The sequence below is a fragment of the Biomphalaria glabrata genome, chromosome 8 (assembly GCF_947242115.1).
Source record: "Biomphalaria glabrata chromosome 8, xgBioGlab47.1, whole genome shotgun sequence".
Taxonomy (NCBI): Eukaryota; Metazoa; Mollusca; class Gastropoda; family Planorbidae; genus Biomphalaria; species Biomphalaria glabrata.
In genome coordinates, this window is record NC_074718.1 from 11,641,126 (window position 1) to 11,657,176 (window position 16,051).

Genomic DNA, 16,051 nt, shown 5'->3' on the forward strand with positions numbered 1-16,051 from the left:
ACATAGCTTGAATTGTGCCGATGTGCCAAAAATCCGAAATCCAAATCCAGGATTTTTTTTCGAAATGGATCGGAGCGGGGTAAAAGTGTTCTATCATATCTATCATTCATTAGTTATTAAGAGCAAAGTAATCGCTCTTACAAAAAGTTGTCCGCTTCATAAAGGAGTCATTGTCTTTTTAAAAATTATTAATATTTATGTTACTTTTTTTTAACATCATTTGAATTTCACATAAGTGTAGTACACAAACATTATGTATCTCAAATACAAATGTACAGAGATAAAAGCGTGTCCCTACTGTATTCCTCTTAAAATGCAGTTCTTTACTATCGAGATGAAAGAAAGATCATACACATTTTTTGTAGAGAATTGGTCGACGTCTTCTAGTTTATACAGTGAGTCATTCTCAGCCAAATGTCTGTCATATGCTAAATGTATCTCCCAAGTTGTGTAACAAGTCTCTCAAATTTACAGTCATACTTCAATTCTACAGACTTTGGAGATTTTACTTCGATCTTTTTGTGTCTGCGTGTTTTTCCCCATGAACTCTGTGTATGGGTGGTACCCTGCGTGTTCTTTCTATCTGAGAATCGCCTTAAAAACAACAAAACGTCACGGAATAATTATCGGGGGATCAGCTGGTCTTCATCGCTGGCCTGGTGGCTCAAAAAGAAGTAGGCAGGAAATCAGACAAACAGGCTTGCAGTAAAGACATACGTGACTAGCGTAACGATTAACTGACTTAAAACCAAACTGATGTCTAACTGACTTAGACAAACCTGAGGTCTTTAAGATAACGTGTTTACTAATTGGTTTATTTCATCGAGGTCAATTATCCGTTTCTCACGCCGTAAATAGGAATAACGACAGCTTCCTATCCTATGGGTTAATTAGCAAGGTAAAACTTAGAGAGGAAAAAGGGGCTAGTCTAAGAAGATTGGTTTATAAAGTGAGGTAGCCTAGACAATGGAAGACAAAACCAAATAATTGCAATGGTGTAGCCAGTTTTCAGCCTCTTTGTTAGCTTTTGTCCGAGATTCTTGTAATTAACTTAGTTTTTAACGACATTTACATTCATGAAACCATACTGTTGAATGACTTCACTGATGGAGGAAATGAGAATCTAAATAGGTCATAGCAGACTGAGCTGGGGAATTATCTATGTCACAGGTCTTGGTTGCCACGTAAAAATCTTTCTCAATCTTCAGACTTCAATACCGTGTGGACATTAAACTAGTAGGCCCTGACGACCTAGCCAATTTTTCAATGTATACAAAGTTAACAAGACCCGTTCATTAAACTCTCATTATCACATCCATTCCACTTCGTCCGGCGTGCCCCACTTAGTAGCCACTCCCCCCCCCCAGTCTGTACACTAAGAATATCCTCTGTAGAGAAGGTAATCATTGATCTCTACATCTGAGCTAGAAATATCTTGTGAGAAATATCTAGTGAGGGCTAGAACAAAAAAATGGCTCTACCACCGTCTCCAACAGAGAAAAGTGGATTTTCTAGCTTAGATTGACTGCACGCCGAGGTCACTGTTTTGACTACGGCCAACTTCAAGCAAGCTAATGCTAATCTAGTTCACTGCTAATATTGTTTTACTAGATTGCTGACCCGAGGTCAGTGTTGACTTACAGCTTTGTTCTATTCACCACGGTCGTCAAATTTCAACACAACGGAACGGGGTATTCCCCAAAAAATCGATAATAAATTTACCCAAGAATGAATGACCGCTGCCCCCCCCCCGACCACCACGTTCCCTCCCCTAGTTGCACCAGTCTCTCCCCCTTTCACCTTTCAAAACATAATTGTCTGACAGTGTGACCCTGGCAGACACCAGCGATGATTGATAGGGGGTGGGAAATGGTGGGCTAGTAAATTGAAGAACTATAACTAATGACTACGTCTGGCACTAAAAAAACTAAAAGTAACGCAGACAATAAGCGAGGGAAAAATTACTAGACAGAATGATGTTCTCCGAGAAATTATACAATAATATACTGAATTTTTTTATTTTTTTTGGTTCATTTTTCAGTTTCTTGTTTCTCCATATCGAATAACAATAAGAAAGGTTTGTTGAGACAAATTAACGCAAGAAATGGATTTTGTTTCTTGGTAATCTGAATCGAAGACAGGAATGGACATTTTATGTCAGTAAGAGAGGAAAAATCTTGTTATACACATTTAAATGACAAAGGTCAAGGACGCTAGTAAATCTTAAAATTTTGTACTATTTTATTAACACTTTAACGCAATGACAAAGAATTCATCTCATTTTTTGTTACACAATTCAAAAAGTAAATATAAAGAAAAATATTACAATGTTGATAGTTACACATGAAAGTGTACCTTTAACCGTCAGGCTCTAAATGGCATTTGAAGAGCCCAAGCCCAAAGTAAAAAAAAAAAAACCTACCAGAACCTCATTGGCCAGATTGATTAATCTAACTTGCCAGTCCTGCCTAAACAGCCATGTAAAAACATTGACTAATCTGTTAGGACGCCAGCTAGTTCGATCCGTGTCCAGGGTGTGAGCCTCCAAGTGTTGTGGTGGGACTGGAAGCTGTAGTCAGTGCTGCCATTAATACAAGCCATCGGAGTGTTTAGGAGAAGATTGCAGTTAATCTTTTTTTGTAAATTATTGACATATATCTAGACTTAGTATAGTTTATACCAGAAACATTTAGACTCTCAGGTTTGGAGGGACACTTTCCCTATGCAATACAAACGTTGGATTGTTATTCGCTAGAGACAATTGCAGAAAGTTGATCTCAATGTCACGTGACTTTATAGACACAACGTTCTCTCACTTCACACACCCCACAATGACCAAATGACTTGATTCGTTGACTTCACCTAGTGTTTTCTTGCTTTGGTAAAAGTAGCATAGCTGCATCAATCAAGGGAAAGACAAAGAAAGCTGCCCTGTCAGCTAGCCTTGGACAGATGCATATACATGCACGAACCGTGTCAAACTCTGCCGCTCCATAATTGGCTGGATCAGTCACTCCAGATTCTGCCCCGTCTCAAGACGCAACTAAAGCTAAGGACTCACCTGGGCGCATCCATTGTCTTCTGAGACAGAAGGAGTCATATTAAAAGTACATCTAGTTTGGCAAGGTTAATGACACGTTTAAATTTATTTTTTAATTTTTACATGGTTCAAATGGTTCAAAATTATTGAGGTTGGCATTATATGAACAGAAAATAGTGAACGAGATTCTCAATGTTTTTTTAAAGCAATTCTGTACACTTCATATTCACGTGAACCATGTGAGTTTGTGTATGTACTTACTTTCTGTTTGTTATATTTGATTTGGCATATGCAGTACCAATGTGGTATAGATCTTATTTATTCTGAAACCATGAACATTGCTCGTCATTGTATAAAGCCAACAGAATGGCTAGATGTAGGGGGTACCCAAAGTTTCCATATGAAATGAATGATTGCCTGACTGTACACAGACATGTGTCACAATGTATTTCATGCTAGTATTGTCTCTGTTCAAGCAAGGAAATCTGAAACTTCTGATTTGTCTTTTTAAAACCTTAACGCTCTCAATAAAAATATAATCTGAAGATAATATGGACTTTTTTTTTTATTTCTAATATTTTAAATCATGCATTTTGCGTCATTCCTTGACAAACAAAAAAGGAAAATGGTCTGATTAAAGATTCATGCTCTTCCTAGTTGTTCTCTTTCCCCTGTGTGTGTGTGTGTCAGAGATTCTTTGTTGCTCCTTCTCTTTCTATATGTTAATTTCTCTTTCTCTCCCCCCTTCCCCTTTGATTGTTTTCTTGTCTGTACAATGCATGTACTTTATCAGGCAGAAATGAATCAGCACAAATGTAAATAAAGCAATCGATATTGCTAAAAATAAAAATACTTTTTCTTTCCCTTCTGGAAGCATTCTTCATTTCTTACCCTTTTTTTCATAGTATTTCGCGTGTTATTTTGTTGTATTTTTTTTTTTTGGGTGTTCACAGGCTTACAAATCTTTGTCTTTTATCTGATTGAAACAGCGGACAAATTGTAATTTGGGTCTCGACTTGATTAGCATTTAACCAGATTTTTCCTGTAGTTCGTTTTTTTTTTAGACCTGCAGATGAGACTAAATGTTGATTCTTAAGTTGGGTTTATCTGGGTTGAAGTATTTGAAATAATGTTTTAGTATAACTTTCATACTGTAGTCAAATGAGACTGAGTAGCAATGGATAAAGCTTTTGTGATAATAGGTTACACTTTACCATGGGCCTAGACAGTATACTTACAAATGGATGTATTGAATATGTAAAGGGAAAAAAATTCGGACGTTGTGTTCATTCATTGTGTGTGTTTGTGTGGGCATGTATATGTGACAAACTTCTCTCTCTCTCTATATATATATATATATATACATATATATATATGAGAGAGACAGGCTATATTTAATATATATATATATATATATAATTAAAAGTAAGGAGTATGTATGTCTGTCTGTCTGTCCCGCATAGAAATCAAAACCGTTTGACCAATCTTGATAAAACTTGGCATAAATGTTTCTTAGATCATGATGGAGGCCGTAGTGTATGTTTAATTTTTCCCACAAGCGGGGGCCCCGAAAACTTAAATAGTTTAATTTATCACAATTAAAGAACGAAACTTTTTTAAAAAAATCGGGTAAACCCGTTTTCACAGTATTTTATATTTGTTATGAATATATATATATATATATATATATATATATATATATATATATATATATATTGGCTTAACGGGTAAACCCATTTTCACAAATTACTTTTATTTTCGTGGCGGAAGAAAAAAAATGAAAGTAACATTCGCCAAGTTTGACATAGATCTAAATCCAATCCAAACTAATGCCCGCAGGCCACGGGTACTATCCGGCTAGTATGTGCATAAAAGTAACAGCTAGTGCTGTATGCTAAAAATATTGTGGAAATAGTAAATGTAACATATTATACTTATTTTTGCTCAATACAATGTTGATATATTTTTATTCCTTCTATTGAACAGCCATGTGGAGAAATACACAACAAGGGAAGACCCTCGGCACGACCCTGAGTACGTAGAACCCCCGAAACCCAGGGAAGTTGAGCTGTACAGAGACCCAGAGAAAGGGTTTGGTTTTGTGGCTGGGAGTGAGAAGCCCGTGGTGGTCCGCTTTGTTACTGAAGGTGAGTCTTTTGTCCGTGCTGACTTCTGGACAAACTAATTCAACAAAACGGAAGATTGTGTTGTAGGAGGGGCAGATTTGACTAATGGCGGAGGGCGTCCAAATGAAAGGAAATGGATTTACAAATTCCACACAATCACTTCGTTAGGGAAATGTGTTAGTCCCAGCCGTAACTCTCCTAACTAGCATGGGATAGAATTAAACAAGTTGAACTAAAAATAAAGGGAAGAGTCTCATTAGGTTTGCAATTTTAACTAGATCTGTAGGAGATCTGAACTAACTATAGGAGATCTGAACTAACTATAGGAGATCTGAATTAACTATAGGAGATCTGAATTAACTATAGGAGATCTGAATTAACTATAGGAGATCTGAACTAACTATAGGAGATCTGAATTAACTATAGGAGATCTGAATTAACTATAGGAGATCTGAACTAACTATAGGAGATCTGTACTAACTATAGGAGATATGAATTAACTATAGGAGATCTGAACTAACTATATGAGATCTGAACTAATTTATAAGAGATCTAAACTAAATATATTAAAGCTTTGAACTACTGACTGATTTTTTTTTATATTTTAGAAACGTTTATTTTTTAAAGTAATGATTACAAATTGAAAACAAAAAAAAGGAAGCTGACTTTGAAAAATATAAATTGATTTCAAACTGGAGACACTGACATTTATTAATGAACAATTCCTAGAGTAGACCACTATAAATAGAATAAGTCACACTTTCTTTCAGAAAGTTTCTTGTGTTACTTTGTTTCAAGAATGAAAGTGTTCAGTTTATTAGTTTAGAATGTCACTCCCAATAGAGACACTTTATGTGGCCATTTGGATCACCTATAATCTTCTGAAGCTTTGTATTTGTTTGTGCACTAAAACTTTACTAAATTATTCGGCTCAAATGAACTCTCGCTGGAGGGGATATTCCCCTTTGACTGGGCCATGTTCTTTTTTCCTGTTTTTATCAGACTTTTTCTTATCCAAGGGCTCTCTGGTTACGCCTATGTCTAGCACTATGCTATAAACATTAGTTTGTATTCATGTCAACTAAAACAAAAAAAGTGAGTTTAATTTTGTGAGTGACTCATTCACCAAGCGAGTTATCACTTGACATCTCTCCTGGCAAACAATACATTTTCAACGCCCGCTTTTCTCCTTTTATTCTCTAAGTTGTCAGCCCTTGGAAATAGTTGAACGTATTAAGAATCTGATGTTCAGGAAATGTATTTTCTTATTGAATAACTTTTCACATGTTGTGGTTCAGTCTAAAGTTTAAGTCTGAGATTGTTAAATCAAGTATCTTTTAGATATTCTGTGTATGCTCACTATGGGGGAAAAAATCTGTACTTAACTGATTTTCATTTTTTTTCCTATCGTACATTCTTTTAAGGCTGAAATATTGGCAGCCTTGTCGTAGGACGACTATGGTTCATGTCATAGGGATGAGATGAAAGCCTGGGCATTTGCTAGGGAGTTTGGTATGAGATGAAAGCCTGGGCATTTGCTAGGGAGTTTGGTATGAGATGAAAGCCTGGGCATTTGCTAGGGAGTTTGGTATGAGATGAAAGCCTGGGCATTTGCTAGGGAGTTTGGTATGAGATGAAAGCCTGGGCATTTGCTAGGGAGTTTGGTATGAGATGAAAGTCTGGGCATTTGCTATGGAGTTTGGTATGAGATGAAAGCCTGGGCATTTGCTAGGGAGTTTGGTATGAGATGAAAGCCTGGGCATTTGCTAGGGAGTTTGGTATGAGATGAAAGTCTGGGCATTTGCTATGGAGTTTGGTATGAGATGAAAGCCTGGGCATTTGCTAGGGAGTTTGGTATGAGATGAAAGCCTGGGCATTTGCTATGGAGTTTGGTATAAGATGAAAGCCTGGGCATTTGCTATGGAGTTTGGTATGAGATGAAAGCCTGGACATTTGCTATGGAGTTTGGTATGAGATGAAAGCCTGGGCATTTGCTAGGGAGTTTGGTATGAGATGAAAGCCTGGGCATTTGCTATGGAGTTTGGTATGAGATGAATGCCTGGGCATTTGCTAGGGAGTTTGGTATGAGATGAAAGCCTGGGCATTTGCTAGGGAGTTTGGTATGAGATGAAAGCCTGGGCATTTTCTATGGAGTTGGTATGAGATGAAAACCTGGACTTTTGCTATGGAGTTTGGTATGGGATGAAAGCCTGGGCATTTGCTATGGAGTTTGGTATGAGATGAAAGCCTGGGCATTAGATATTGAGTTTGGTATGAGATGAAAGCCTGGGCATTTGCTATGGAGTTTGGTCCTCACACAGTATTTCCCCCCTCACATATGAACGTCACGTGACCGATACAGCCTGGGGGTCAGCAGCATTGTAGGTTCAGAATGTTGCACTTCAGGACCACCGACTCCTCATTGGTTCTTCAGAGTTGACTCGCGAGCATCAGCCTCACCAATGTTTGGGTTGAACCTCAATGTCAGATTTTTCTGACTCTTAAATAAATAAATTATAGCTTTTATATAGCGCTACATTTGATTTTCATGCTCAGAGCGCTATGGTCCAATCTCATTTGTGGACCAGTGGGGGGAGGGGTATCTGGGAAAAGGATTTCCTTGCTGCCTTTAGGCGCTCAGTAAACACAACTCTGCTCGAGACGGGTGTCGAACCTCGAGCCCCCTTCATAGGTAGCTAAGCCAAGTGAAAGCGTACTTAGCCTATCATCTTCCCACCTCTTCAGCCTACGACTATTTCATTTGATTGTAGATTATTGGGCAGCTTGTCTTGATGACCACAGGGGCCAGGCCCCAACTAACATTAAAAACTATATTTCTGGAAATTACCTTTATTGAATGTAAGGTATATGTAAGTATATATGTCCCGAATAAAATAAAAACTGTTTGACCAAATTGGATAAAACTCTCAGTGGTCTTCTATTTCCATTGAGTCTGTAAAATATTAGTTTACTGTATACCACTCTTGTAGACTTACTTTGATTATATTCTTTTTTTCAGAAAATAGGAGTGCCCCCCCCCATCAGCTGGTTAAAGAGAATAATTCTAGAAACTCTCTAATTTAAAATTGTAAATCTCTAATGAAAATTGAAACCTTGTTAACATCCTCATACCACAACACAGATAAACTGATTGACATTTTCTACAAATATTTGTTTCAAAAAAAAAAAGATGTAGTTTATTTTTCAACAATTTATTTTGTGAATCAATGTCAAGAACCATACATAGTGTGAATTGATGTATTGTAATAGTTAAATGAATTGAACTATGTAGACATTGAGAAGAGATATAATCTAATAGTTGAATAAATTGACCTATGTAGACATTGAGAAGAGATATAATCTAATAGTTGAATAAATTGACCTATGTAGACATTGAGAAGAGATATAATCTAATAGTTGAATAAATTGACCTATGTAGACATTGAGAATAGATATTATCTAATAGTTGAATAAACTGACCTATGTAGACATTGGGAATAGATGTTATCTAATAGATGAATAAACTGACCTATGTAGACATTGTGAATAGATATTATCTAATAGTTGAATAAATTGACCTATGTAGACATTGAGAATAGATATTATCTAATAGTTGAATAAACTGACCTATGTAGACATTGGGAATAGATGTTATCTAATAGTTGAATAAACTGACCTATGTAGACATTGAGAATAGATGTTATCTAATAGTTGAATAAATTGACCTATGTAGACATTGGGAATAGATGTTATCTAATAGATGTAACTAAAAGAAGTGTATTATAATTTACGTACAAATGTCTGATTCATTTGGTCTTTATCGTGGATTTCTGGAGCCACCTTGTATTGTTATTTCTCGTTTACTGAGTACACTTTAAGAGTTGTGTCAAATCAGTTTAAGTCTGAGTACCTCTGACCAGGATTTGAACCCGGTGCCCTCAATATTTAGCAGCTCACAAATATTTCCTTATATCTGAACTATTTAATTATTATCTGTGACAGTTATAATCGCAGAGTTCGAAAAACGATCTACTGTCATACACTAGGAAATTTGAACTACATAAATGTCTGTGTAGTTAAAGTGTAATAGATTTCATAAGGGAACTAAGACTTCTGTGTCCTTAACGTCTTGAATAGTGATAATGAGAGAATGAATTATCTCAGTCCCAGGTTTAAAAAAAATGGAGTATTGTTAAATCTCTAGACACAAGAATCTGAGTCTATTATTTGAACCCAAAACCATCAGCGTTTCCATCCAGGCAAGGACTTACGCAAGGGAAATAAATGTGTTTCATTTGAGTGCGGCGTTTCTCCTGTTTCATTTGAGTACGGTGCATTTGTCCTGTTTCATTTGAGTACGGTGTTTCTCCTGTTTCATTTGAGTACGGTGTTTCTCCTGTTTCATTTGAGTACGGTGTTTCTCCTGTTTCATTTGAGTACGGTGTTTCTCCTGTTTCATTTGAGTACGGTGTTTCTCCTGTTTCATTTGAGTACGGTGTTTCTCCTGTTTCTTTTGAGTACGGTGTTACTCCTGTTTCATTTGAGTACGGTGCATTTGTCCTGTTTCATTTGAGTACGGTGTTTCTCCTGTTTCATTTGAGTACGGTGTTTCTTCTGTTTCATTTGAGTACGGTGTTTCTCCTGTTTCTTTTGAGTACGGTATTTCTCCTGTTTCATTTGAGTACGGTGCATTTGTCCTGTTTCATTTGAGTACGGTGTTTCTCCTGTTTCATTTGAGTACGCTGTTTCTCCTGTTTCATTTGAGTACGGTGTTTCTCCTGTTTCATTTGAGTACGGTGTTTCTCCTGTTTCTTTTGAGTACGGTATTTCTCCTGTTTCATTTGAGTACGGTGCATTTGTCCTGTTTCATTTGAGTAAGGTGTTTCTCCTGTTTCATTTGAGTACGGTGTTTCTTCTGTTTCATTTGAGTACGGTGTTTCTCCTGTTTCATTTGAGTACGGTGCATTTGTCCTGTTTCATTTGAGTACAGTGTTTCTCCTGTTTCATTTGAGTACAGTGTTTCTCCTGTTTCATTTGAGTACGGTGCATTTGTCCTGTTTCATTTGAGTACAGTGTTTCTCCTGTTTCATTTGAGTACAGTGTTTCTCCTGTTTCATTTGAGTACGGTGTTTCTTCTGTTTCATTTGAGTACAGTGTTTCTTCTGTTTCATTTGAGTACGGTGTTTCTCCTGTTTCATTTGAGTACGGTGTTTCTCCTGTTTCTTTTGAGTACGGTGTTTCTCCTGTTTCATTTGAGTACGGTGTTTCTCCTGTTTCATTTGAGTACGGTGTTTCTTCTGTTTCATTTGAGTACGGTGTTTCTCCTGTTTCATTTGAGTACGGTGTTTATCCTGTTTCATTTGAGTACGGTGTTTCTCCTGTTTCTTTTGAGTACGGTATTTCTCCTGTTTCATTTGAGTACGGTGCATTTGTCCTGTTTCATTTGAGTACGGTGTTTCTCCTGTTTCATTTGAGTACGGTGTTTCTTCTGTTTCATTTGAGTACGGTGTTTCTCCTGTTTCATTTGAGTACGGTGCATTTGTCCTGTTTCATTTGAGTACAGTGTTTCTCCTGTTTCATTTGAGTACAGTGTTTCTCCTGTTTCATTTGAGTACGGTGTTTCTTCTGTTTCATTTGAGTACAGTGTTTCTTCTGTTTCATTTGAGTACGGTGTTTCTCCTGTTTCATTTGAGTACGGTGTTTCTCCTGTTTCTTTTGAGTATGGTGTTTCTCGTGTTTCATTTGAGTACGGTGTTTCTCCTGTTTCATTTGAGTACGGTGTTTCTCCTGTTTCATTTGAGTACGGTGTTTCTCCTGTTTCATTTGAGTACGGTGTTTCTCCTGTTTCATTTGAGTACGGTGCATTTGTCCTGTTTCATTTGAGTACGGTGTTTCTCCTGTTTCATTTGAGTACGGTGTTTCTCCTGTTTCATTTGAGTACGGTGTTTCTCCTGTTTCATTTGAGTACGGTGTTTCTCCTGTTTCATTTGAGTACGGTGCATTTGTCCTGTTTCATTTGAGTACGGTGTTTCTCCTGTTTCATTTGAGTGCGTTGCATTTGTCCTGTTTCATTTGAGTACGGTGTTTCTCCTGTTTCATTTGAGTACGGTGCATTTGTCCTGTTTCATTTGAGTACGGTGCATTTGTCCTGTTTCATTTGAATACAGTGTTTCTCCTGTTTCATTTGAGTACTGTGTTTCTCGTGTTTCATTTGAGTACGGTGTTTCTCCTGTTTCATTTGAGTACGGTGTTTCTCCTGTTTCATTTGAGTACGGTGCATTTGTCCTGTTTCATTTGAGTAGGTGTTTCTCCTGTTTCATTTGAGTACGGTGTTTCTCCTGTTTCATTTGAGTACAGTGTTTCTCCTGTTTCATTTGAGTACGGTGTTTCTCCTGTTTCATTTGAGTACGGTGCATTTGTCCTGTTTCATTTGAGTAGGTGTTTCTCCTGTTTCATTTGAGTACGGTGTTTCTCCTGTTTCATTTGAGTACAGTGTTTCTCCTGTTTCATTTGAGTACGGTGTTTCTCCTGTTTCATTTGAGTACGGTGCATTTGTCCTGTTTCATTTGAGTAGGTGTTTCTCCTGTTTCATTTGAGTACGGTGTTTCTCCTGTTTCATTTGAGTACGGTGTTTCTCCTGTTTCATTTGAGTACGGTATTTCTCCTGTTTCATTTGAGTACGGTGTTTCTCCTGTTTCATTTGAGTACAGTGTTTCTCCTGTTTCATTTGAGTACGGTGTTTCTCCTGTTTCATTTGAGTGCGGTGCATTTGTCCTGTTTCATTTGAGTACGGTGTTTCTCCTGTTTCATTTGAGTACGGTGTTTCTCCTGTTTCATTTGAGTACGGTGTTTCTCCTGTTTCATTTGAGTACGGTGTTTCTCCTGTTTCATTTGAGTGCGGTGCATTTGTCCTGTTTCATTTGAGTACGGTGTTTCTCCTGTTTCATTTGAGTACGGTGCATTTGTCCTGTTTCATTTGAGTACAGTGTTTCTCCTGTTTCATTTGAGTACGGTGTTTCTCCTGTTTCATTTGAGTACGGTGCATTTGTCCTGTTTCATTTGAGTACGGTGCATTTGTCCTGTTTCATTTGAGTACGGTGCATTTGTCCTGTTTCATTTGAGTACGGTGCATTTGTCCTGTTTCATTTGAGTACGGTGCATTTGTCCTGTTTCATTTGAGTACGGTGTTTCTCCTGTTTCATTTGAGACTATTCACATTACACAAGCCCATCGCTTACTTGAACTGATATAATGTCAATGTATCAAATGTATCAGTAAAATAGGGTGTCCTCATCTTTAGGGATTAAAAGTTCCAGAATACTGTTTGTTTAGGTAGACTCTTTGTATTGAAATAGACTGCCGCTATCTTTTTGAAGGCAAAACATCCAGATATTATTTATTTCGAATCCTCGATAAATGTTTCCGAATTCCTAAAAAAAAAATTCAATTGATTTATAAAACCAAACCACCATTTTCTTTGGGTGTTGACCTTTGTTTCTGTCCGTGTCTAAAAGGCAATGCAAATGTCAGGGACTTCCAGGGGCTACTCACCCACTCGGTGGTTATATCTCTCAATGACCTATTGTCTTCTTGACATGTGTTCCATTTAGCTAACAACTCTGTGTGGCCGCTGGCTTCACTTGATATTTCTTAATTAGATTAGTGTCCACAGCCCACCACGGGATAAGAATTGTAATATTATCTCATAGAACCAGGGAATAGTAACTTAAGATGTGCTGTTGAAAAAATAAAAGTTGGATATTAACAGAAACTTACAAAAATATTTATTCTGGCATTAACGAGTAGAAGCATGGGCACGATCTGGATGACAAAAGTAGACAAGTGTGTCTTTTTCAAAAAAAGTTATTGAGGATCACGATTCATTATTAAAAGATGAAAACCCGGATCCTAATCGAACTAGATCTGTTGTTCATATTATGACGCGAGTTTTGCTTATTTCGTCATTTTGAAGTAGCATTATGTCAACACTTTATATATACCCAGCAGTAGCAGAACGAGGGAGGTGTGGTGACTGAGCGATAAAGTGCTTGACTTTCGAACCAGGGGACCCGGGTTCGAACCCTGGCGAAGATTTTTTTTAAATTTTGGGATCTTTGGGCACATCTGAGTCCTGTAATGGGTACCTGACATTAAAAAAAAAAGTAAAAGGGTAAAAGTAGAGGCGGTGGGTCATTGTGTTGGCCACATGACGTGGGCCACAGTAACATATGACCTATACATCATCTGACCTCGAGGGTTGAAAGGGGAACTAGTAGCACGAGCCTGGCTTTTCAGCTTTGCATACATCTACAGAATACATCACTTTCAAATTGATCTAATAGTTTGTTTGATTGGTTTAATTAAATATGAATAACTGTCATGACTTACAGGTTCATGGAGAGGTTCATGTCAAAATCTCTACCACTTCTGCAAAGAGTTAACTAGGTTGTTTATATGGTTAACATATACTGACTTCAGTCTTTCCATAGCTGAAATGTTCTCTATTAAGCCCTGTAAACTAATGCGATATATATATATATATATATATATATATATATATATATATATATATATATATATATATAAAACATTATATTTATTACATTACTTATGTATAAACAGCCCCTTACAGTAGTTCAAGCATCTTTTTATTTTGTGTGGGTCAATCTTATTTCCGAGCTTGTTTAGTCATTTCCTTCATGTTTCCTGTCGCCTGTTTATTCTCTCCCACTTAGCCTGATCACATCAACGTCACATTGTTATTGCCCTGCCCGAGATCGAATTCCCTATCAGTCAGTTGCCTGTCCTGAATGGTGGAGCTGCCTTATTGGTTAAATACCTTGTTAACATCGATTGTCCTATTCATCTTCTGCCTCAGCCGTACCACTTAGATCATTGGAACAGATGTAGTCCTCTTAGAGTTAGTTTTACATTTTGTTAATAAGCTTTCAAATCGAGTTAAGAACAAGGCGCTGTTTAAGTCCTGTTTTCATTTAATTATATTCCTGTTATAGTCCAAAGTATAAAACACGGACCAATGTCATTCATTGAACTACTGTTTGAAATAACAAAATGATACCAGAATTGATTTTTTTCAACTATATTTGTTAAAGCAGAAATTTAAATTGCAAAAAAAATCGAGATTTTTCTACATTAACCTTACATTTTTATATCACGATTTAGACATCTAAACTAGTACAAAGTGAGACTCATTTTCTTTGTTATAGATGCTGCATGCAAATGAATACATTTAATTATAATAAAATCTGTTTATCTTTAAAGACATTTTTCGTCCTATACAATGTAAACTGTCTGTAATGTGACACCAGTGTCAGTTTAAAAAATATTGATCAGCGTAAGTTATACTGCACAATAAAATTATATTAAAAGCAGTGCTTTTTTTATGATGTACGCACCGGTACGGTGTACCGGCACCTTTTTCAGTGTGGGGAAAAATATTACTTTTCCTGTATTTTAACGTTTAATATTAATTTATTAGTAGTTAAAAGTTAGGCAGTCCATCACTGAGTACCAGCACCTATTTATTTTACAAAAAAAAAGCACTGATTAAAAGTATTCTTCGAGTTTCTGTTTATATTTATCTTGTGACTGTTTCACGAAATCTAATGTGCAACGTGTTCATCCAGACTGGAATTGACAACATAAAGTTATAAATAATTGATCCATCAAAATATCAAAAAGGATTCCAATCTCAACGCTTGCACAACGTAGGGCTCATTCTTTTAAATCTTGGAACATTTTTGAATCAATTAAAATAAGTTACGTACTTCATGTTTGTAGGTAATAAATAAAGTTTAGAAAATCATTGGGGGCATTAATTTATAAAAATAGCAATCTCTCTTTTTTTAGCGGCCCCCAAAAGGGGAAAAGACGCGATTAGTTTTGTGTGAAATGTCTGTCCGTCCGTCCCGTTTAGATCTCGTAAACTAGAAAAGATAGTGAACATCCGACATCATAATATTTTAACCCATTCAAAGTTCTGATACAACGCTAATTTTTTCTTTTCTAAAAGCGAAAAAAATAATTTTTTAAATCACTTATGCAAGCAGTTTTTTCATAAAAATACACCACTTTTACATTTATTTACTATTAATAGTCTCTTTAGTAAGGGAGATAGCCATCAATTTTATAGTAAACCCATGTAAGTTCTGTCCTACTAACTATTTTATTTGCCCCCCAAAAATGTTTACTTTTTTTTAAGAGAAAAAAAATCTATTTAGTATGCATATAAGTTGGACATAATTTAAACAACAACTAATAATTAGGTTTTCATATTATCGCGTGAACTACAGTGCCACTTCGCAGCCATGACATACTTAACGCAAGGAAATTTTTTTTTTGCACGAATTTATATTTTTTTAGGATTAGAATAAGAGATTGACCCTTTACAAAACAATTAGATCAATTAGATATTCATTATAAGACACCAGTTAGGCCAGGTTCGCATTTAACTTCAAATTCACTTTCACCTATCCTTTGGTCTGCTGGGCCGCTGGGGCACCACACAAGATCCGTCAACCTTCTTTCTCCATTCTTCTCTGTCATTTGTCTTTGATAGAATTTAATTCTGATGTTCTTTCTGAAAATATTGATACCTGCCTTTTTATCTGCCTAGGTGGACCACTTCGGGGGCCGATTTTGAGTTTGTGTTTCCACACGAACTGTCTTTGTAACCTTGTTTACATGTACATTCTGTACGTTTCTTTACATCGGTAACACGTTTTAAGGAAGCACTAACAGCCTTGTGTTTTTAACACAGAAACACACACACACCCTTTTCTACAAAGCTTATATCAACTCTGTCTGGTAGAAAGTGTGCACACGTTTTTTCTCCCACACCCAGACTCGGATCAAGTTGAAACTT

At 36.6% G+C, this 16,051-nt stretch overlaps 1 protein-coding gene across 4 annotated transcripts in view; it reads left to right on the forward strand.

Annotated features, from left to right (window-relative positions):
• The window catches only part of LOC106060842 (uncharacterized), a 149,603-nt gene that overhangs the window by 74,019 nt on the left and 59,533 nt on the right, over positions 1 to 16,051 (forward strand). For all 4 annotated transcript variants that reach the window (XM_056037580.1, XM_056037577.1, XM_056037578.1 and 1 more), the window contains exon 4: positions 5,027 to 5,187. In XM_056037580.1, the coding sequence (XP_055893555.1) occupies positions 5,027 to 5,187 (161 nt within the window). The remainder of the gene's footprint in view (positions 1 to 5,026; positions 5,188 to 16,051) is intronic.